Below are 23,215 nucleotides of genomic sequence, written 5' to 3' on the forward strand. Positions count from 1 at the left end.
AATTTAACCTTCCCATATGAATATTTGACCCTTTCCTACCACTCTTCGAAAATTACCCAAATACATTTTTGTGTAGACTTAGATAAGTCAAAATTATTTCAGGATTCATTTCTTCGATAATTTCAACAATTCTTTTAGATTGAATAAAATGAAAATAAAAATTTTTGAAATATTAAAAGATTTTCAAACCGAAAGTCTTGGTATGTTAGCATCAAGAAGTGATGTTTTTGAGCCAACTATTCAAAAATCTCAATATCCCCGCCAGCCTAAATAAATTTTTGACTATTTCCAAATTCCGTCCCTATGTCTTCGATAATTGTTCCAGATTAGTTAAAATGAAAAATGACAAATTTCGAGATATTCGAAAAGCAACTGTTTTAAACACAATTTTTCGAAAAATTTAGTTCGGTTCCATCAACAAGTCACATTTTTGAAATCAATTATACAAAAATTTCAATTTTTTAGTACCCCCTGTATGAATTTTTTACCATTTTCCACTAGTATTCGAAAATTACCAAAAGACATTTTATTGTAGATCTAAAATTCTCCAAATTTTTTCCGTCTTTATGTTCTCGATAATTCCAACAATTATTCCAGAATGGATGAAATAAAAATGACAATTTTCGAGGTATTCTAAAAGAACTGTTTCAGATCCAATTTTTCGAAAATCTCGATACGGTACCATCAATACTTGATATTTTTCGAATCACCAATACAAAACTTTCAGATTTTCCAGAATGTTCCAGAACAGATAAAACGAAAAATGACATCTTCTAAAATCAATAGTTTCAAAGTCAATTTTTCGAAAATTTTGGTCTTCGTACCATCAACAAGTAATATTTTTCGAATCAGCTATACAAAAATTGTTATTTTTCAATACCCTCCATATGAATTTTTGACCACTTTCCACCACTCTTAAAATTAACTAAAGACAATTTTCCAAATATTAAAAAAATCATAATTTTCAAACCGAATTTTTCGAAAATCTGTTCCGGTACCATCACCAAATTATATTTTTCGATTGAAAGCTGTTTACGAGAATTCTTTGAGGATTTTTAGGCAACTAATCGAAAATCTTAATTAATATTCAAAAAGGCGAAACAACAAATTATAAGCTTCATTTTTTATTAATTAGATTAGTTTAAAAATGATTTTTAATAATGTTCATCAATAATAAGTTCGACCACGTTAACGTTGCTACTAAGTTCATGTATTTGCTGATAATAACTAAAAGCAAAAGCATAAGTATTTAGTACTCTTAGTTATCTTTTCTTGCTCAAAATGGTCAAAACTGATAATTGCCTAAAATTAACATCAAATACTTTGATATTTGTCGAATCTAGTACATAGTTTAATTGATAGAAAATTGAGCTTTTAATCTGCGCTATAGGCTGTTATTTTTCTCATAACCTTTTAACAATTTTACTGGATTTAGCGTATTATTATATCATAAAATAATAATATCATTTATTTAAACCGGTGACACTTTAATACACATTTTCCACTACAAATGTGCACATATGACGGGAGAAAACAACATTCTAGATGTCACACTATATCATACATTCGTAATAGTATAATAAACAATTCGTTGGCACAAATTAATTGTTACACGGAACAACGGCAAACTAATTTTGTAACACAACGTTGTTGCATCGGTCGCATAATAAATAATCGATCCTGAAATAAATACCAAGTTTGACTATTATTAGGCGAGACAAACAAACCTTTGCGAACACATAAATCCAAAACTTTCTCTCCAGATTTATGAAGCCACTTATTGTAAAATTCCATTTAGTGTTATGTAAAAATAATTTCAGAGTTATTTTCCATTTGTTCCAGGTTTTTCAAAATATTCCTTTTATTTGTTGTGTTTCTAAAATTCTTCATTTTCTCGTGGAAATCCCTATTTCCATGGATCCGCTGGCTTGCATCCATCACGAATGCGAAACTTTTATTTAATTAACTGTGGAAAAATTTTGCACCGGTGAAACTATCCACTAAACAGACGGAATTTTCTGAGTGAATTTTAGAGTAGAACATTTTTCACGTTTACATTTAAAGCAAACATTTAGAGATTCACTTTAAAAAAGAGGAATGATTTTAGTTAGAGGTCACAAACCTGCACGCATTGCATCATGTTAAAGATACCCACACGCGTTTTTTTAGAATTTAGGCAAAAAACACTGACGTAAATAAATAAAAAATTATTGAAGTGTGTGTATCTCGCACATACACTAAAGCTGCTAAAGAAAATAAATTTTGGTGCAAATAAACTCAAAGGATTATGTACCCGATATTACGTGCGTACGATGAGTTACAAACAGGATGAAACGGAAGCACGTTTTTCTCGGTATTAATTTATCGGATGACTGCGAGAGAAATTCAAATGAGTGTTACAAGTGTAGTTTACCGCATTTTACGTACAGATAAATCAGCCAAATTCAATAAATCATCACTTTTTGAAATATCGCGTATTTAATTTACTTCGATCCATTAAACAGTCATTTCACGGAGGAAGATTCCCCGATGAAATAAGCTGAAATAGTGCGCCACTTCTCAAATACGGAATTATATCAAAACGTTTGAGCTGATTCAATTACGACAATCACTTTTGCCATTGTAGTCGGGAAATCCAATAGAATCCGGCTGTATTCAATTATCACAAGAACAGAATATTGCATTACATTTTCACACTCATTTCCAGCTCCTGGTTAAAGCTAGAATTTGATCTTCCGGTTGCCAGGCCAGTTATTACGTTGCTGGGTATTCGACGAAACCTGAAACACATTTTGTATGTACCATTAATTCCCAGCTCGGTTCTGGCCTGAATTGCAAATGTAACAGTTTTGGTAAATCGCTGGTGGATCGACTCTCTTGTGAAATGAACCTTTACGTAATATGTTTGTTTTCCTTGCTATCGCATTACAGAGATCCGATAGGTATGTTAGAGCTCTAGACTACTGTTTTACTACTGCTGTTTTTGTTATGACTGTCCATGGTCTGCTATTAATCGTGATTGGCTGTATCCGTACCTATGATGTAATGTCCCTTTGGTTACTACCTAGGTCGAGTCTAACGTTCCTGCACTTGCTGAAATGCATTTCACTCAAGCTTTCGCACTAAATCGAGCTTCGGACAGCGCCTGAATACGGAGCATGTTTTATTTATAGTGTTGTTGTTTGGATGTCTTTATATGTAACTTGGGCTAAAACGTTAGTGCGTCTAAATGAAACGAAAAGCTTCGTCCTTAGGATCTTCTATTTTAAACCGAATTTATGAATTATCATTTCGTGTTGAAACAGCGGAATTTTTTTTGTGATCCAAGCGGATTTTTAACGCTATTGTCGAGGTTGTTGTAATCTCTGGCTTAATTCCAGGAATAAAATTTTAAGCTTTATTCCACCAGGTGGAATCGAAATAATCGAACTCATTTAATTGGACTACATTTCAAATACTTTATTATGAAAGACTTTGTTTATACGGATATGTAATGAATTGATCTCAAAAAATTTGTCTGCGAATTACAAACAAATTAAAATCAAGGATGTGGAAATGACAGCTGTTTTATGTTTCATTCAAATTTTCCTAACCCTCTTCTCTCTTTTAATTATGTTTATATTTATAATTAATTATAACAAAAATGCAAGGAATATTCTTCATAAAAAATTATTGTTAAACTAAATATAATAGGTATGTTTGTAGAACTTCAGCGAAATTATATAAAACCCTTTCTGAAATAATGGATAACACACATCGACCTACATTTTTATTTTTTCAGGACAGCTTGTCTAGACATTTCTAATAAACATAAAAATGGTATTGAAAACATATAATAAAAATTTATAATAATTGTTTTCGGCAGAATTTTTTTTCAGCCCAAAAGTAATAAATTTCAGTTAATGTTCAGTAACCTCTAAACCAATATTGTGTTTGCCGAAACTCCGAAGAAGTTTGTTGTGTAATCTCTGAGATAAACTGTAAAATTTAATGGTCCAAACTTGTGATTTTCAAACATCCGTGTAAATAAAGCCAAAAATAAAGCGATTGTTCAAACCATAATTCTAGTAGAAGGTTTCACTGTGGTTCATATAATGGGTGTTCAAATGAAAAATCAGAGTAGGCGTTGGAATATAATTTGACAGAAATGGCATGTCTGTTCTTATAACATGTATGCCAAATGGATGCTATAAGAACAGACATGCCGTTTGTGTCAAATCAAATTCCAACACATACTCTGAGTGATTTTTCAATTGAACACTCAGTTAATAATTTTTACAAATGACGTAATCAGTTTTGTGGAGGGGCTAGTATACAATATTGATTTAGGTTTTTTGCCGACAAACAATGATAGAGATAAAACCGGGACACTTGCATTTTCGCATCCTAGGAATTTTTCTTCCAAATGACTCACTCAATATTTGTTTTTGGGAAACACTGGAAAAGCAAAGAACAAACGCAAATTTTGAAATTTGCTGATTGATTTTATCAAGATTTTGTGATCACATAAAAGCTTTTTCACCTTAAGTGTTTTTATATATAATTTACTTAATTTGATATTGTTTGTATGAAAATAAACGCGAGTCGTAGGCGAGCCATGAATTGTTAACATTAAATACCATGCAAGAGTGCAATAGACACTTTTAGAAGAAATAAGAAAGATTTCCCAAAAAAGTGTGATTCATCAAATCTGATTAAATTTAAAGCCATTGCAAATAAAAATAACTAGTGTTGGATGAAAGATTTATTCCTCCAGTTCCGTACCTACAGTTAAAATTGTTTTCTACTCTGCTGAAAAATTAACCATTCCGAGTATATACAGGATCTACAGCCTCAAACAAAAATCTAAATTTTTCCTAAGTTATAACTCGTGTTTGATTCTTTAAAGCTTTTTTTAAATTTTTACTAGCATTATTTGACATATTTTAGACATTATTTAGTCTTTATCTTTTCTTCAAGGGTTAAAAGTACCAAAATGTATTGAATCTAAATGTGTTTCTGCTTTAGAAATAGTAAGAAAACAATAAAAACCATCTAGATCCTGATTTTGTTTCACTTTTAAAATTAGTAATCTCAACCGCTTCATTTCGTTTCTACATATTTTAGAAATAGCAATCTCGGAACCTAACGGTGTTTCGATTTTAGAAATGGCATAACAAAGAATAAAGAATCTCGGAAATCTTTTCAGTTTTATTTTTAACTGTAATAGTCTCAGAGTTAAATGTGTCTCGGTTTTAAAAATAGCATACAACAGAATAAAAAACGTCAAGGTTCTGATTTTGTTTCGTTTTTAGAAGTATCAATCTCATTGGCTAATTATGTTTCATTTTTAGCAATAGCATAACAGAATAAAGAATCCCGGGAATCTATTTTGTTCCATTTTTAACATTAGCAATCTCGGAAGCTAAATTTAGTGCGATTTAGTTTTGGAAACACTTGATTTTTTCCTTTTTAGAAGTAGCAATTTTGGAGGCTAATTGTGTTTCACTTTTAGAATTAACAGTCTCAGTCTTGTTTCGTTTTTAGAAGTAGCAGCCTCGGGGCTTCGGGGCTTCATTTTGTTTCTATTTTAGAAATAGCAATTTAGCCACCTAATGGTGTTTCGATTTTAGAAATGGCATAACAGAGAATAAAGAATCCCAGAAACACATTTAATTTTATTTTTAACTTTAACAGTCTCGGGAGTTAAAAGTGTCTCGGTTTTAGAAACAGCACACAGCAGAATAAAAAACATCGAGGTTCTGATTTTGTTTCGTTTTTAGAAGTAGTAATTTGAGGGAATAATTGTGCTTAACTTTTAGAACTAGCAATCTCAGGGGCTAATTGTATTTCATTTCTAGAAGTAGCAACCTCCAGGCTTCGGTGCTTCATTTTGTTTCTATTTTAGAGGTAGCAATCGCGGAACTTAGTGATGTTTCGATTTTAGAAATGGCGTAACAAATAATAAAGAATATCGGTATTCTATTTAGTTTTATATTTAACTTTAAAAGTCTAGGGAGTTAAATGTGTCTCGGTTTTAGAAATAGCATACAATAGCATAAAGAACATTGAGGTTCTGGTTTTGTTTCGTTTTTAGAAGTAGCCATCTCAAGGATAATTATGTTTCATTTTTAGAACTAGCAATCTCAAGTTCGAAGTGTGTTTCATTTTTAGAAGTAGCAATCTCGGTGCTTCGGGGCTTCATTTTGTTTCTATTTTAGAAATGGCATAACCAAGAATAAAGAATCTCGGTTTTAGAAATACCATACAACAGAATAAAACACATCGAAGTTCTGATTTTGTTTCGTTTTTAGAAGTAGCAATCTCGAGGGATAATTGTACTTCACTTTTAGAACTAGCAGTCGGGGTGGCTAAGTGTGTTTCATTTTTAGAGGTAGCAATTCGGGTACTCGGAGCTTCATTTTGTTTCTATTTCAGAAATAGCAATCTCGGGGACTAACTGAGTTTCAATTTTAGAACTAATATAACAGAATAAAGAATTTCGGGAATTTATTTTGTTCCATTTTTGACATTAGCAGTCTCGGAAACTAAATTTAATGCGTTTTGGTTTTGAAAACACTTGAGTTTGTGTTGTTTTTAGAAATAGTAATTTTGGGGGCTAACTGTGTTTCACTTTTAGAATTAGCAATCTCAGGGGCTAATTATTGTGTTTCATTTTTAGAAGTGGCAACTTCGGGGCTTAATTGTGTTTGAATTTTAAAAACAACTATCTCGAGGGCGAAATGTGTTTCAATTTTAGAAATAGCACAACAATAAAAAATGCCGGGAATCTACTTTGTTCCACTTTTAATATTAGCAGTATTGGAAGCTAAGTGCTTTTTGGTTTTGAAAATGGCATACAACATATTAAAAAACATAGTTATCCTGATTTTGTATTGTTTTCAGAAATAGCAAACTCGGGGCTTAATTCTGTTTCTACTTTAGAAATAACACTCTGGGGGGCCAATTGTATTTCAGTTTTAGAAATAGCAGAATAGAGAATCCCAGGAATCTACTTTATTACATTTTTTCTCGGCAGCTAAACACTTTTCGGTTTTGGAAATAACATACAACAAATTAAAAAAACATCAATATCCTGATTTTGTTTCGTTTTTAGAAGTAGCAATTTCCGGGGCTAATTGTGTTGCGATTTTAGAAGTGGCATAACACAGAATCAAGAATCCCGGGAGACTATTTTGTTCCATTATTAACGTTAACAGTCTCGGAGCTAAAAGTGTTACGGTTTTAGAAATAGCATACAACAGAATAAAAACATCGATATCCTGATTTTGTTTTATTGTTAGAAGTAGCTAGATCGGGGTTTAATTGTGTTTCGGTTTTAGAATAGCAATGTCGGGGGTAATGGCGCTTCGATTTTAGAAATAGTTTAGACACAGCAAAGAATACCCCAAAATCGATGTTGTTCCGTTTTTAGAATTAGCTGTGTCCGAGTATAATTGTGCTTCACTTTTATAAATAGCAATCACAGGGGCTAATTGTGTTTTGATTGTAGAAATAGCAATGTCGGGGCCTAATTGTTTCGATATTTAAAGAGACATTTTATGTAATTTGTTGACATGGTCACATCTTTGTCAAAAATGTACTAATTCCATTGATTTTGTATCGTAAAAAATGACTCATTTAGAGTATATATAGTATCGACAACCTCTAAAAATCAAAATTTTTCTGAAATTATAACTCGTATTTTGAGCATTGTTTAGTTTTTCTTTTCTTTTAATGTGTTTAAAAAAATAGTATTTCATTCTAGATAAACTTTACCACAAGTGTTTACACTTGATAGACACTCCAAAAGAAAATGAATTTTTTTCGGAGATTAAAGTGTTATCACGGAAAACAATATGAAACAAAGTGTAATTCGTAAACATAGCAAATATGGTATAATTAAAAACGATATTATAATTTAAGTAGTTAGTCATCAAAATAATAAAAAAAATGTGAAGAATATTCGATTTTTTCCATAATCGTTTAAATTAGTTTGAGAAAAGCATAATCGAAACGTATGAACTTATTTTTTGATTACGTAGACACTTTATGAGATCATAAAAATTTATAGCTACTAAGTAGAAAATTTTATTAAGTAATTAAAAGTCAGACCTTTGAGAAATAAAATGAAAAATCACCTATAACTATCGTTAATATATTTGACATAATTATCTACAAAAATATTTAAATGTTTAGAAAATCGGTTCAGGTTTAAAAATAGACCGAGATAAAAGGATTTCCGAAGTCCTCTATCCAAAGATTTGACAACCTTCCAAATAGTAGTTAAATTTATTGATTGAGAATTGTAGAAAATTTCGCAAAGTAATTATGGAAAATAAATGACTGCGTCCAGGTTGCGACAAGTTTCTCATTTAAAAAACAAAGGATCCGGTTCAAAGAAAAGCGAACTTTGTGTTCATCAAAATTCCATTGTTTGCCTAGCTGTCCGGAACTACAGCTTTCAAATTTATGATAGAACCGACCGAAAGTTGTAAAAGTTGCGAGCTTTGCATCAATCATGTTGCATGCTTTTGTTTGGGCAATTTAAACTAACTGAAAACACTTTATGTAAGTTTTGTTAGTGTTAAGACCCCATTAACCGAGAAGCCAAAAGTTTCTTTCACGTTCCCACGCTTAACCTGAGAGAAACTCACACGAGCTTTCGCACTGAACTTTGTGCTTTCGATGCGATGTCGGCGCTGTTAGTGACTTTGGTTTGTTGCAGGATTGGCTCTCGCGCCAACAGCTGGTGATTATAGTGCTGTTCATCAATATATCGCTGGCCATCATGTTCTTCAAGCTGTTAACATAGTACAGGTTGGGCGTCAGAAGACGCGTGATTCAGCCGATTACCCAACAACTAGACAATTGATGGAAATTGTATATTAGGACATATTTTTACAACATACCAAATGCACAGATTGGGTCATGCTTGACTTTTGACCAAAGTGTCGACTATTATTATTGTAATAATCGCGTGATCTTGTTGAAATGCTGTGTTTGGGAACATTTTCGCTGTTGGAGTTTTTTTCTCAGATTTTATCTACAGTTGTTTGTTTATTTCATCTTGTTCGCATTGTGGTTACTTTGTTGTTGAAAACTCTAATATTTGGAATTTTGTTATGTTTACATCTCCCATTTACCATGGCGTTGTAAATAATTGTTATGCTAGGTTTTAGACTAAATATTTTATAATCACGTTCTTTGTTTACTGGGGTGCTTTAGTATCAAAACAGAGACAAGGTGAAGCAAACAAATCTCAATAATTTATCATTATATTTGACTTGTTGTAAGCGTTAGAGGCAAAGTATATTTAGTTGTAGCTTATACCTATATCGTTCTCGGACTAAAGCCCGCAACTATATCAAATGACAATTTCTGCGAAACGACATAGTTATTAGACAATTCCGCAGAGTTGTCGTATTTCGGGCGTCACCTCTTTGACCAGGTCTCTGTGCCCTAGTTTACACAAAGGTCGGACAACACCACAAACAATTACGTTTTCATGTTTTCTTTTGCTTTGTAGATTCAATTTAATTACATTTTCACTGTTTCTTGTCGAGTCAGAATCGGGCGCCGACACCTGCTCATGACGAGGTCCTAATACATTTTTTTGTAACTCTCTTGCAGGCAGGAGAAGAAATTGTAGATATGGAAACGGAAATGATGAAATGTTTGTTTAAAAATTCAAATTTTAAATGTTTAGCTCTTTTACATATAAATTTATAAAAGATTTCTAAACTATTTTTGCGTGCCTTGTTCAACTTAAGTGATTCGTAAATACTGTTTGTAATTATGCAAACATTTGTATGAGCATTAAACAAAATTTCTAGATTTATATGGAATCGAATGTGTATTACGATGTGTCTATCACTTTATATTTTCAATTAAATAAACAAAAAGGGCTGACTGCATTCTTCCCTTAGTCATATTGACTTTTATTGCAGTGTTTTATTTAGTTTCCTTCCCAAACATTTAACATAGTATGTCGACATTTTCTTAAATTAGTGATGCAAATATTTCACGATTACGGAGTGACTTGCAATATTTTCAGAATGTCAATAAAATTATTATAATTTTTAAATTACAGCAATCTGTGACACTTATTAAATATATTGTAAATTAGTTTAATTAAGAACTTTATTTGTTATTACCGTATTTTTTATACATTTAGTACCGATTAATACTTATGATATAGTGTACAAAGGTATTTGTTATGTATTATTTTATTATTATGCTTATTTTTTTAAACTGGAGAATTTTTTATTTTGAAATGTGTTTTTTGGAAAATCTTAAATATTTAGGTTAACTTCCAGCACCACAGCAACATGTATGGATAGATTCTAACTAGGCTATATATGCTTCAAATATTTACAGAACAAACATGCAGAATGTTCAGTTTCCTACAAAGGATGACATCAATTCCAGTATTCTTCAAAATCTTTTGACAACTACGCTCACTTGTGCAAAAACTTGTTTATTCATTCTTATTAAGAGATTTTATAAATTCATTAACCTCACGAAGTATAATTTTCACAGCCATAAAATAATAAAAATAACAAGAAATGAAGTAATCTCAAATTGTAACATAGGCAGAATAAACAAACTATACAAAAGTATATAAATATTAAATACGTAAATATAACTATTTACACTAATGCATTCCTGAGGCTTAGGTACTTCGATCTCTGCAAAGAAGGCGACCAGCTAAACGGTCTGATTCACTGAGAGCGAAAATCCAATGCTGTAGATAAACTTTCACATGAACAATGACAACGAAAAGACCTTAAATCTGGGTGCGGACCCGCTACTTCGACACGTCATCCTGTACTTTTATTTCGATTAAAGTTCACGATATTAATTTAACTGATGATAATTTTCAAGGTCCTTTTTTTCAACGTGGATAGATGTTTAGAATTACTTTAAATGCCGCGACGTACCTAAGTGAAAACATTCAGAACTAAATATATCTTTACTAAAATAAGTTGTGTCTGAATAAGTGAATTTCCTGCCACGTGTTTTATGTGAATATTTACATTATTGCTGTAAGAATTGCATTAGAACCATCAACAGTTAAAAATCTTAACCTGAACTGTGAATTTACATTACAGATTAGAAAAGCGTTAATTGCACTCGTTGAGAGGCAGGGACAGTGGCATCCAGTGCGATTTATTTTTTTCTAAGCAATTGTTCTTTTTTGAAATTATAAAAATAAAAATTTGCATACCCTTTCTATTGATAACCAACTGAATTTACTACCTTGTTGATATTTCCATTGTTTTCTAAGGTAGGCTGGATACGGTGATAAATAATAATCTGTTGGTATTTTTTGTCAAAATGATGGATTTTTCAAAACTAATTCATATTTAAGACATGATTCAATTTTAGTTTTAGTCACTTTTTAAAGTAGAGTATTTCAAATGTAATTTTTGTTAAGTATTAGCTACTATTTTTTAAAAACATGTTTCTTCATGTCACCCACTTTTGATAAGCAACACTTTTAAGTTCAAGCAATTCTCAGTGTTTTTCCAAAATTTTGACTTACATTTTTTATAACTCGTAGATTTTGGTGTAGATGAATTTTTGAAAGTGTATTTACTATGTTTAAAGTGGCAAATACTAATTACATGACTTCTGATAGTTGTGTTTGGGTATTGAGAGTTAATACTATAAACACTTCTTGAAATTTATCAGGATTGCAGGAGTTATGTAGAGCTCCAATAGTTTACCTACAGGAATTAAAGTTTTGTGTATTCGATTACACTAAAATACTGTTACGATGGACGAGTTTTAAAATCGGCGTGGGTAAAACTCAACAATTTAGTTCAAAATAACTAAAATTGACACAACTGATTACACAGCGATGTACAACATAATTCCGGTGCAACTTGTCTGGACTCTATCTTCGCTCAACCCAATTCGTTAATTGAAAAATAAATAATCGTTCCCGACGGTGGCCTCCATTTAAACCTATACGTTCCTCTCGATGGATCGAGAACGCCACTTCGAGGTTTTTCTGGGTTGCCCATCGCGATTTCCGCTTCTAGGATTTTCGCTAGCGAAAAAAATCATATCGTTTACCATATTTCATAATAAATTGTGAAAAATAAACCATTAAAACCACTGTGTGTATTTTTGTTGCAATGATAATAAATAACACAAAGAGTTGGGTCATAAATTATACTTATTGGACGCGAAAGTTTTTTTTCGTCTTAAAAGTTGAATAATACTACGTTTGTTGTACTAGAAATTACTTTCTCTGCGATCATCTGCAATAATTTTCCATCAAAGACTGTAACAGGTTATGGGCCCAGAGTGTGAATTCGAACGACAATGAAACGGAGAGTCAGTTTGTGTCTAGAGGCTGAAAATCAACATTTTCAGCAATTATTGCAAATAAGTGTGGTATTCTTGATTTAAATTGTTACAAATAAAAGATTTTGTATGATTTTTAGAACGTTTAAGATCTTGGTGGCATTAACCTTGAATAACTTAACTTTTGAAATGACGCTGGTTATTTAGGCAACCCAAAATACACCTTTGAAGTTCAACTTGAGCAAAACGTTTCACTGCTGACGTAAACGTCATGGGTAACTAGAGCAGAAATTAAAGAAATCACCCGGTAACAATTCCACGAATCAAGCTGCTTTGAAAAAAGTTCAGAAGGGACGTACGCCCATGATTCCTTAGAACTGACCCAATAGAAGGATCTAGAAAAAAGTACCAAGTCAGTTTCTGTTAGAAATACCGATGAGGGAATCTATGATGAACCCTCAAGCGAACGACTTAAAAATGAAAACTAATTACTTCGGGTCAACGTTCAAAATTTATAAACAGAATTGTAAGTTTCTCCTCATGTGTCAATCGTTGTAAATTTATAAATCTGATAAAGTTTATGTGAAATAAACAAAACCAGTCGTCGACTTTTTGACGTTGGATTCTGATCCTTTCTCACCAGTAGAGTTTTTCTACACAACATTCTTGAATGAGACACGACAATCTTGGAATTCCTGTAGTCGAACTAAGCGATTCAGACACCATGTTAAGGAAAAACGAAAATCGAAGTGAAGAAAATGCGAAACTTTCTTATCGAGTTCTGGTCGGTGCTTTCACCTACTTATCAATGCCCAAAAACAAACTTTCAACATCTTGTGTAAAGAATTCTAAAATATAGGAGAATGTGAAAAAACTACAAGCAGATATTCTAAACATTTTCAATAGATGGATTTTCAAAAATTTTAACATGACGTCAAGTTTTGGGAGGGGGTAAATTATGATTACTGATTTATCATGTTTATAATAACCTGAAAGTGTGTCAAAAAGTATAAAGCAGTCAGCTGTATGTCTGTGGTTTTTAAAATAAATTGTAAAATTTATTGCTGTTTTGAATTTTTTACAAAAAATTACCTGCGCATGATTGATAAACTATAGACAATGGAAATTTTGCACATTTTAAGTAACATTTACTTAGCATAATTTTAAGATAACGTCATTACATTTTTGGTGAGGGGTGAGGGTTATCATCGAATTTTGGTTAGCGTGTTACCAGATACAGTAATTTTGGAGAATGTCTACCTAATAACAACAGATGACAGACGACAGAGTGACGGAAATGCCGACCTACTTTTTATGTTCTAACAGTTATGCAACGTCGAGGAAACATTAAATCAGCCATTCGTCAAATGAACCCCATTATACAATATTTCTTGAATTTACCGTTGGAGAACTTGGAGAAAATCAGCGAAATCACTGTTGCACACATTTCCATGCCATTTTGAGCACATCTTCAGTTGCATTCTGCTCTAAATAGACAAATATTCTTAAAATATCGTAGTTCCGAGACCTTCAACGAAATAATTTTTTGACATTTTTATTTTACTAGTAATCTAAGAAATAACTTTCAGCTGCTGTTAATTTGTTCTGAATTTCTCGTATATGGTGTTTGAACAACATTTTTAATGCAGACGCTTGTTTATAATTGAACGAGGATACGTACATTGACTTTTGCCTCCTTTTTTCAAGCCATGCCAGTGTCCTGCTTTGTTGAGGTTGAATTTCTTTATCCAATATCTCTGTATAAAATTAAAATTTAATTTAACATTATCGGTATCTGTCATTTGTAATACACATTCTAAATAAAAAAGAAAAAACGAAACAAAATAAAAAATTAAATAAATATAAAAACAACGTTTATTCAACTAGAACACATAACAGAATACACAGCATAACCGTAATAGTAGCAGGACCAACAATCATTCATATTCCTGAGTCTCTGCATGTCCATAGTCCTGCAGTCCTTCCACCTCTTCGTACTGCTCCTGCTGCTGAACGTGCTGCAACGCCTTCTGGATCTCTTCCGGAATTGGTGGCGGGGTAGGCAAATGGGCGCCTTGGGGCTGGAACCCATGTTCATCGGCAATATAACTCAAAGTGATGGGATGCCCGTGCTCGTCATGGTAGGTGATGGTTCCCTGCTGAACCAAAATTTCGTTCTTCTTATCCCCTTTGTTTTTAATGAACCCAGTTTCTTGTGCGTGGATGCCGTTACCAGTTTCGTAGCTAATTAAAAAAAATAGCAATAAGAATATTTTTAACACGCACTAATTATGGATTACGCTTAATTGGGATGGTCGTAATTTTGATTCGGATACGTAAGGCAGATGTTGTGAAAGTCGTGCTACATCGCGAACTTTGCTGTTTGCACTTTCATTGGATTATTGTCATTAAGTAGTGCAAAAAATTGATTTTGCTGACCTGTACTGGTAGCCTTCGTGGTGTTGATCGAAAGTTTGCTTGAGGATTGGGATGATGGGTTTCTTCACTTCTTGAAGGGTTTGGTATTCCGATAAGTCGGTCGCTGAGGCGATGGCGGTGAGACAAAGTAACACAATTATCTGTAATTTATGAGATTTATACTTAACAGTAGGTGAGCGAGTAATATATGTATTTTATTCACCTGGCACATTTTGACGGAAGGGGAAGACTTTTGCACTGGCGGAAGTTGGTATAGAAACTGATAGCACAATAGCCAGGTGGATTTGCTTTTATACCAAACTCTCCTCTTTGAATATAGTTTCACATTTGTAAAATAAATTAATCCATATGTTCTCATGTTATAGAGAACTGTCAATAATTTCTTTAATTAAACTCTTATTATTCGAGAACGGCAGACTGAGTATAATGGTCGTTAAATGCTTAGATTTTTTATATAGTTACATTTGAAAATGCTCTTCTAAGAAACAATAATGTTTTTGATGTCACTGTTTATTTGTGTCAAGAGGAATTTATTGTGAGAAGTATAAATTATTAAAGAATCACAGCAGGAAAATCATATATTATGATTTATGTGTGCTTTAAACATGATCTGTTTAAATTTCCTTCTTTGTTGAATAATTTTAGAGCAATTTAAGCAGCAATACTGAAATTTGTTTTGTATGATTGCTTGTTAGGAAACTTCATAAAATAGTTTTAAGCCAATGATTGATTATTATTATTTAAAATTGTGTTCAATTAGGTTAATTTTGTTGGTAAAAACAAGAACTACTACAATTTAAATTTTGTTACTAATCCCTTAGTTGGTAGTTTAGGGATTGGTAACGCAGGTAGGCTTCATTTTTATTCTGAGTGAGTGAAATTGACTCCTTTCCCCTATGACGATAAAATTGTATTAAAAATTTAGGGAGAGCCACCCCCGATTTTCTTTCATAAATATTTTAATGACATAATAATAAATTGTTTGTTTTGTGTTTCTCCTCAGTACTGTACTACACATATAATATGTGGACAAATACTTTTTTATTTTATTGAATTTATGTTTGTACCTATTTCCGTCACACAATTTCATCTATGAATAGTTATAACAGTTTGTTTTATATCTTCATATTTAACTCATCAATCAAATTGTCTCCCCCCATCTCAAAGGTCATGAGCCATCACTGAAAAATACGTCTTAAAATTAAAGGTACGTCTAATTATTTGTAATTTCACAAAAGGGCAATTGTTTAAACAAAAATTAATCGCATTTCAGGCGACGCTCCCCATGCAAGCAGTACCTATAACTAGTGTAATATCAGGTTGCTAATGATTCGTAATCTGAAATGTGTAAAATACGTGTGCTTTTGGTTTTATTATTTGCAAATTTACAGTTCATGTTAAAATTTTGACCTATTCATGGTCCTAATACACTGTTCTTATAAAACAGGTATCACGTCCATTTGGAGAAAAAGAGGATCTTGAAAATTTTCACCAATTAAAGTAATATTGTTACGAAAGAAACCCATACGCCGCCTCGGTACGACGCCTATGGGTTTTAGTATGTACTGTGAACTCATCATCGATGACGGCGGCGTTCGCTAAAGAAAAGCCTGGAAGCGGAAGTCGCGATGGCCAATCTAGAAAGACCGTTGCGGAACTTCTAGAAGGGAAGTATGGCTTTAAATAGAGGCCACCTTCGGGAACGATTATGATTCAGCCAACGAATCGAGTCCAGTGAATGTTGCACCGGAATTATTTTCGATGTGTAATTTGAGTTACTAAGAAATAAATTGTTGAGTTTTACCCACTCCGGTTTTTAGTCATCGATCATCGTAACAATATCATCGTGGACTCGAAAAAGTGAAGGCGTTCATGTTTTCTTACGGCTTAAAACTCGAACATTTATTTTCGAAGTTGCTGTTTTTGAGCGAAAACCACCTTATTTTGATTTTGGCCATATTTAATTTGTGTTTATTTCATATTGGGTGTTCAGTCGAAAAAGTCATCAACTTGACATTTTGTAAATATTATGAAGTATGTTTAAAAATTTACAATAAACTTAAAATTTAATTTATGTCAATTCATGCACAACAGTATGAATTAATAAAACACATACGTATTTCGCTACGTAGAGGTGTCCTAGTTTGGCTTAAAATTTCGCGGAAAAAAAAGAAGACCGTTTAGAGAATTTGTCGAAACTGTTTTAGGTTTTAATACGACAGCCATGAAATTGTTCGTATAAACCAAGTGTCAGGCAATGACTTACTCAGACTTTACGCTTTTATTTATCACGTTATATCAATGTTTCTGAATGTTTTTACTTAAGTATTACATTGTAACACACTTCATGATTTCTCACTAGAGATTTATAATAGTTCACTTATGGCATTTAAATTAATCCTAAACGGTAGTCGATTTTAACAGAAGGGACCATGGAATTTCTATCAGTCAAATTAATATCCTCCTGGGCTTGAAAAAACGGAAGGACTTTAATATTTTCTTACAGGTTTAATAGTTTGTTTCAGGTTCAGGCCCAATTTTTCTAGTGTAGATTTAATAATATTTTTGCGGCTTGAATTCGAACATATTTTTTCCCCACGACGCCGTTCTAGAGCGCAGCGTTTCCGAGACCAGCTTATTGCGATTTCGATCGTATTGAGTATGTTTTTTTTTGTGTGATATGGAAGTTTCGGTCTGCGAGAAAATTTGAGAATGCATTTTAATTCAATCACTAACTCGAATTGATGCATATTAATACCATGTAAATTCTTTGTTAGTGTAACGACGATCTGTTTGCTTTTCAGTTTCAGAAATTCATTTAATTGTCAGAAATTCGAGAGTATAAATTTCAGATTATATTGACAGTTTTCTAACTAAACTTGTTCGCAACTTAAAACGTATTGGACTTTAAATAACTAAATGAAAGAGTTGAAGTTCATCAGCTAATTGTTAGTAAGGGGTATTTTATTTGTTTGTGGAATGTCCTTGCCTTTCGACCTGGTAGTCCGCGAGGAAGTGGATGTTGCGGTCAATTATGTAACAGCCTTTACTCCGCGAGGATGAATATGTGTTGTAGTTCGAGAATATCGCAATACAACGTAACGCTAAAACTGAGCAGACTCAATCGCCTTGATCAGAGCGATCGATCCCATTTTGTCGACGACAAATCCGTCTACTCTTTTCTCGTGTTCACGACAGTCTGAACGAACATGTAAAAAATATCTAAAAGCCAAAATATATAAATTAACGTTATTACCATGGTTCTTGTGGCTGTTGCTTAAATCATAAAGAACAAAATTATATAAAATCGAGAGAATTAAAGTAGTTTAAAATACCTTGTGTTTTAAATTTTAAAAATAAAGTTTATCATCATATTTCTTAACTAAACTTTGCTGCCTTTTTTACCTATTTGCTCTAATAAAATAAACCAAATTTAAAAATTGTTTATTTCGTTAACAAATTACGTAACCTGAACGCCGTATTAAATCTCTAACCTGATTTTACTAAAAACTATAAAGAAAAATTAACGGAAATAATAATAAGAGAAATGAAGTTTTTTTACATATTTTGCAAGAATTAACATTTTTCGCGAAGATCTTTAACCTTGTATACGTAACATGTAAGCAAAATGTTTTCTGTTCGGAAATTATGGAAACATCGAAAACAACTGTATGATTTTCGTTCATAACATAAAAATAACAAATGACTACTGATTATTATCTATTCGGATTAAACTCAACTTTGGCATTTTTATTTATTCTGAATTATGTGTTGACAGAAAAAATAATGTCCGCATTACTTTAAGTATTAATCAATGTTTAAGCTATAAGAGTAGCGCTTTTATAACAATTCGATAATTTTTCGTTAGTAACACAATTTGACCATTAAACTATTGCAAAAATTCATTAATAAATAAATGTTTTATTGCTAAGACGTGTGTGATTATAATATAAACAATATTCGCAAGTTTACATTAAATCTCTTCTGCAAAATTGTGCAATCAGAAATTTTGCGAAATTAAATTTAGTTGCGTATATTTGCATATTATTTTAATTAGATTATAAAGAATGTGAAATACTACCGCTGAATGCACATTATATTTTGCAACAACAATATCGATGGATCTATTGGGTTATTTATTGTGTTTTTATTTTCATTTGAAGCGTAAGAAATTCCATATAATACTAATTTACTTTCATTTATTGATGCCTGCTGTTGTAATAATGGACATTAATCAATAACTTCTGCAGCTGTCATAATGGGACAGGAAGCAATCTTTAGGTCGTTATTACAGGATCAGTTACCTTCAAACAAAAAGTAAGTATTATTATTGTACCTACTGAGCTTTAGACTGCTACTACTTTAAAGATATATTTTATACAATGTTTTTGGAGACCGAGGACAACCGAAGAGAAACAGAAAACTTTTTCAGTCTTCAAATTCGTACTAGTGCTTAATGTTGTTAACAAGTTGAATACAGCGACGGCTCCTCCTTTCTTGGCAATTTCTTATTGAACTGAATCACTACTAACTCATACGCAAAAACTCCTCCTGTTAGCTAAAACACATGATTGTGTGATTACAAGTTTCATGTGAACACCTTAAACTTACACTTAGCACAAGATTTTTTGTTATGAGGAACAATTTTTTCCCTGAAATTCCTATAGTTTGATATCTGCAACTTTCTATAAGTCTGACGATCTAAAACCCTACAATGTAAAACAATCTCTTAAGTTCTTAAATTTACCTCTGTGTTGTAAATCTCAATCGGAGTAGAAGCGAGAATATCCAGCGGTAGTTTACTTTGTTCGTGTACACGACTGGCATACAAACAAATAGAAACTATTCGCAAAATTAGCAAACCCAGAGATATGAAATAATAAGTGATTTCTAACGGTGTGGTCATGACCAAAGTCAAACTCGCGTGAACTTGAAAAATGATGAAATAGAAATTGTTGAAAAAAGAAACCAAGATGAGCCAAGATATTTTATCGTTGAGGTAATCGCAAAAACTACACAGTCGGTTATAATCTTCAGTTACTAACATCCACTTCTTCACCTGTCTTACCTGAAATGTTAAAGAGTGTCATGTTGGTAAACTAGTAAGTGATAATTATTACTTTGGAGTCGCTTAAATGCCGAATTCGTTGATTAATCTGAGCGAATCTTGCTGTCAAGGCGCAACTCATTAAAATAATGAACAAGTCAATAAACGTCCATGAAAAAGCCATTCGCGTGTTCATACACTGAAGGATGATGGCTAGCAAAGGAATGTAAGGAAGCGTATCAAATACCATTGAAAAAGACATATTGACAGCGTAATGTTCGAAACCTTTTGAAAAAGAACCATTACGACAGTATATCGCAACTATTAATTTGTTAGCTTGGATGGAAAAGTGTTCAGCTGAAAACGATTTCGTAGTGATAAATTAAACCTAGAAACGCATTTTACTACCTGCTTCTAATATCAAAAACATCAATGATATTTTTTTCAAGCTTCGATCTAGATCTTTAGGCCACCCATACCACGACATTTCATGATCCAATTTGATCCACTTTAACATAATTTGTTTCCATTCTGTGGCAAGTTTTATAAAGCAGATTCCAGATAACGTTCCAGAAACATAGAAAACAATAGCATCTGGAAAAATATAAGTTATAATTATTATTACCAAACGACCTTCTAATTTTACTCATTTGGTGCTGCTCAAACCCATCCACAAGTGCCATTTTTCTAATATGACCCACAGCTATCCCAAGTCCCACTGTGAAAGTTATTATCGATGAGAAAACTCGAATCGAGAGCCAAGAAAATCCCAAGCGCGATACATCAGTCTGAAGGACCCCCTGGATTGGAAAAAACCCAAAAACTTGGGCAAGTACGAAGATAAATCTGAGAGATCTCTGCAAGTTATGTTGAGGATGTTCGCCCGACAGTTTAGTTTCTCTTATTTCCATGATGTCCAACGAACTTGATGAAATAAAGTTTGGACAAGGGTGTACTTGAAGTTTTATATATTTATTGATTTTCACAAAACACTGTTGCAGCATAAAAGAGGTTAATGGCGTTTAACATTAGTGTTTACGGGTCTAAGAATTGAGAAAATGTGTTTATTACATTACGAAAGCCGAATAAAAAGTTTTTTGCTAAAGCGGACCCATCAACTTGCTTGTAAATATATTTCGACATGGTCGTAATGCATTTTTAATAGTATTTTTTCTGACGAAAGTGTTCGGTCAATCAAAATATACCTATGTAAACAAATATTTCCCGTGTATTATAGGGTTGAGTTATATCGACATTTATAAAGAATTTACATAATTGTGTAGGAAAGCCACTTTGACCGAAATATTTATTTCGCGTGGTTTTCTGACGTTAGATTTTAGTGTGGAATAAAACCTCATGTTTGGATATGAATGTATTTACAAAACAAAAATCTATTTACAAAATGGGTTTAGACAGTTCTTAGTATCTCCTTTGTTGGGGGGCGGCACTTTTGTAAACAGGTTGCAAATTACTGGCAGCTGGTTGTTCAGGTTCAGGGTGGGCAGCAATCCATTCCAGGGCTCTTTGGATCGCTGGTGGGATTGGTGGGGGAGTGGGTAAATGGTCTCCTTGGGGCTGGAATCCCTCTTCGTTGGCAATGTAGTTTATGGAAATTGGAGTACCATCAGGAGCAGTCCATTGAGCAGACCCTTGAACTTCAGAGGCTTCGTTTTCAGAGCCGGCGTTTTTGAGCTGACCTTGTTCTTGGGCTGTAATTCCGTTTCCAGTTTCATAGCTGTAAACAAAGTTGTTAGAATTTGTGTTTTTTGTAATTAGAGCAGCTAACCTCCATTGGTATGATCCATCAGCGTTAACTCCCTCGTTATCGTATTTGACTATGGGTATGGGTTCTTCAGCCTTTTGGGCGTGGGCGACCACGAAAAGTACACAGAGAGCAATTATCTGCAAAAATTACTTACTTTAGTCACTTTAATCCCGAAAATTCCACTATGGATGAGTATGATCTAGTTTGAGTATGAACAATCACTAACACCGTGTCACTAATAATAAACACTTAAACGTGTGACTACCTACCACTTTCATTTTGATTTTGCTGATAAAGTGGCGAAGAAGCAACTAAAGTTATTAGTGAAATTTTCGTATTTATAGTGGTTTGGTTATCCCTCCTCACTTCAAGAAGGCAATATAATACCTTAAAACTATTATTAGAAGATTAAATAATCATTACATGCAACACACATGAACTTTAAATTATGTGGCGAAATACGGTTTAAGACGATGGTAAATTGACATTCAATTGTAGAAGATTGATGCGTAATATTGATTTTTGTATAGATCGTTTGAGGGTATTGTTATCTTGTCTGCAACGGGTTAGATAACATCGACTTTCCACTGTATGCAAAATATGGGGTTAATTAAAAACAGTCCGACTCTGTCTGCACTATTCATTTGCTCACACCCACGAACTCGTAATTGTTATTGTCGTGGCGGCAAATCTAGGTTGAGCAAAACACCTAATTATCAAATTCAAATTAACGATAATAATTTGTCGAGATAATTTTTTTACACTCCTGATAAAATCTCACCAGATAAACACTATAAATAATGAAAATTTGGGAATTTGATAAGGCACCTTCGCATTTTCTACCCAGTTACGAAATTTAATTAAAAAGATTATTTGTTTTTGCTTCTTTAACGCGTTTGAATCAAGGCCTAGGCGAACGCGTTGAGCAACATGAATATTTTTTTATAACAGTCGATAAATAAAACTGCATTTATTACTTGTCACACAGACAGTTAAATATTTGAAGAGTCGCGTGTAAAATAAATATAATTAATTATCGGCAAACATTACAAAATAATATTGGATGTTATAAACAAGATGAAAGCTGACCTTTGTGTATTACTTATTTCATTTGGGTCATTGCGACTCAGTAATAAATTCTACAGTAAGCGTTTAAAAACATATTAATTTCCGTTTTTTTGTCTCTGAGCACTTTGTGGCTTCTGCTTGTCTGCAAACATCGACGTGTATTCGCTGCAATTTGCACCTATACTTTCGATTGAAGATTGCAACATCTCTATTGCATGTTTTGTCTACATGCTATGAAGAGACATTTTCGCACCACGTTGTGAAATGCGTTAATTAAGGAATTGAGAACGAGAAGTTTAGAAAAGAGCAAAAAAATTTTCACAGTTTTCATCACGAAGAAATGTATGAAAAGTGAAGGAAATTTCAAAAGACAATATTAAGGATGCTCCGAATTGTGACACGATGACTTCATCTCCCTTTGGTAACACGCTGACTTGCGATTACTGATTACATTCTCACGAGAATAATTGTCGGGATGGTCAGTTCTGTGGATAGTTGCGGAAGAGCCGAGGTCAAAAAATTTGAATGTTCGTCTGTCACAATGTGAATATTATTTGTGTAAATAAAAAGAACATTCAGGAAATAATGTTGTCTGGGTT

At 32.7% G+C, this 23,215-nt stretch overlaps 1 protein-coding gene across 3 annotated transcripts in view; it reads left to right on the plus strand.

Moving 5' to 3' along the window:
* The window catches only part of LOC135122865 (junctophilin-1), a 106,536-nt gene extending 96,613 nt beyond the window's left edge, over positions 1-9,923 (plus strand). For all 3 annotated transcript variants that reach the window (XM_064047337.1, XM_064047336.1, XM_064047338.1), the window contains one exon: positions 8,708-9,923. In XM_064047337.1, the coding sequence (XP_063903407.1) occupies positions 8,708-8,794 (87 nt within the window). In that variant the 3' untranslated portion in view covers positions 8,795-9,923. The remainder of the gene's footprint in view (positions 1-8,707) is intronic.
* The last annotated feature ends 13,292 nt before the right edge of the window (positions 9,924-23,215 follow it).

This window comes from Zophobas morio, unplaced genomic scaffold (genome assembly GCF_036711695.1).
Source record: "Zophobas morio isolate AGI-343-1 ecotype UQ-CSIRO unplaced genomic scaffold, CSIRO_AGI_Zmor_V1 ptg000005l, whole genome shotgun sequence".
In the NCBI taxonomy this organism is placed as follows: domain Eukaryota; kingdom Metazoa; phylum Arthropoda; class Insecta; order Coleoptera; family Tenebrionidae; genus Zophobas; species Zophobas morio.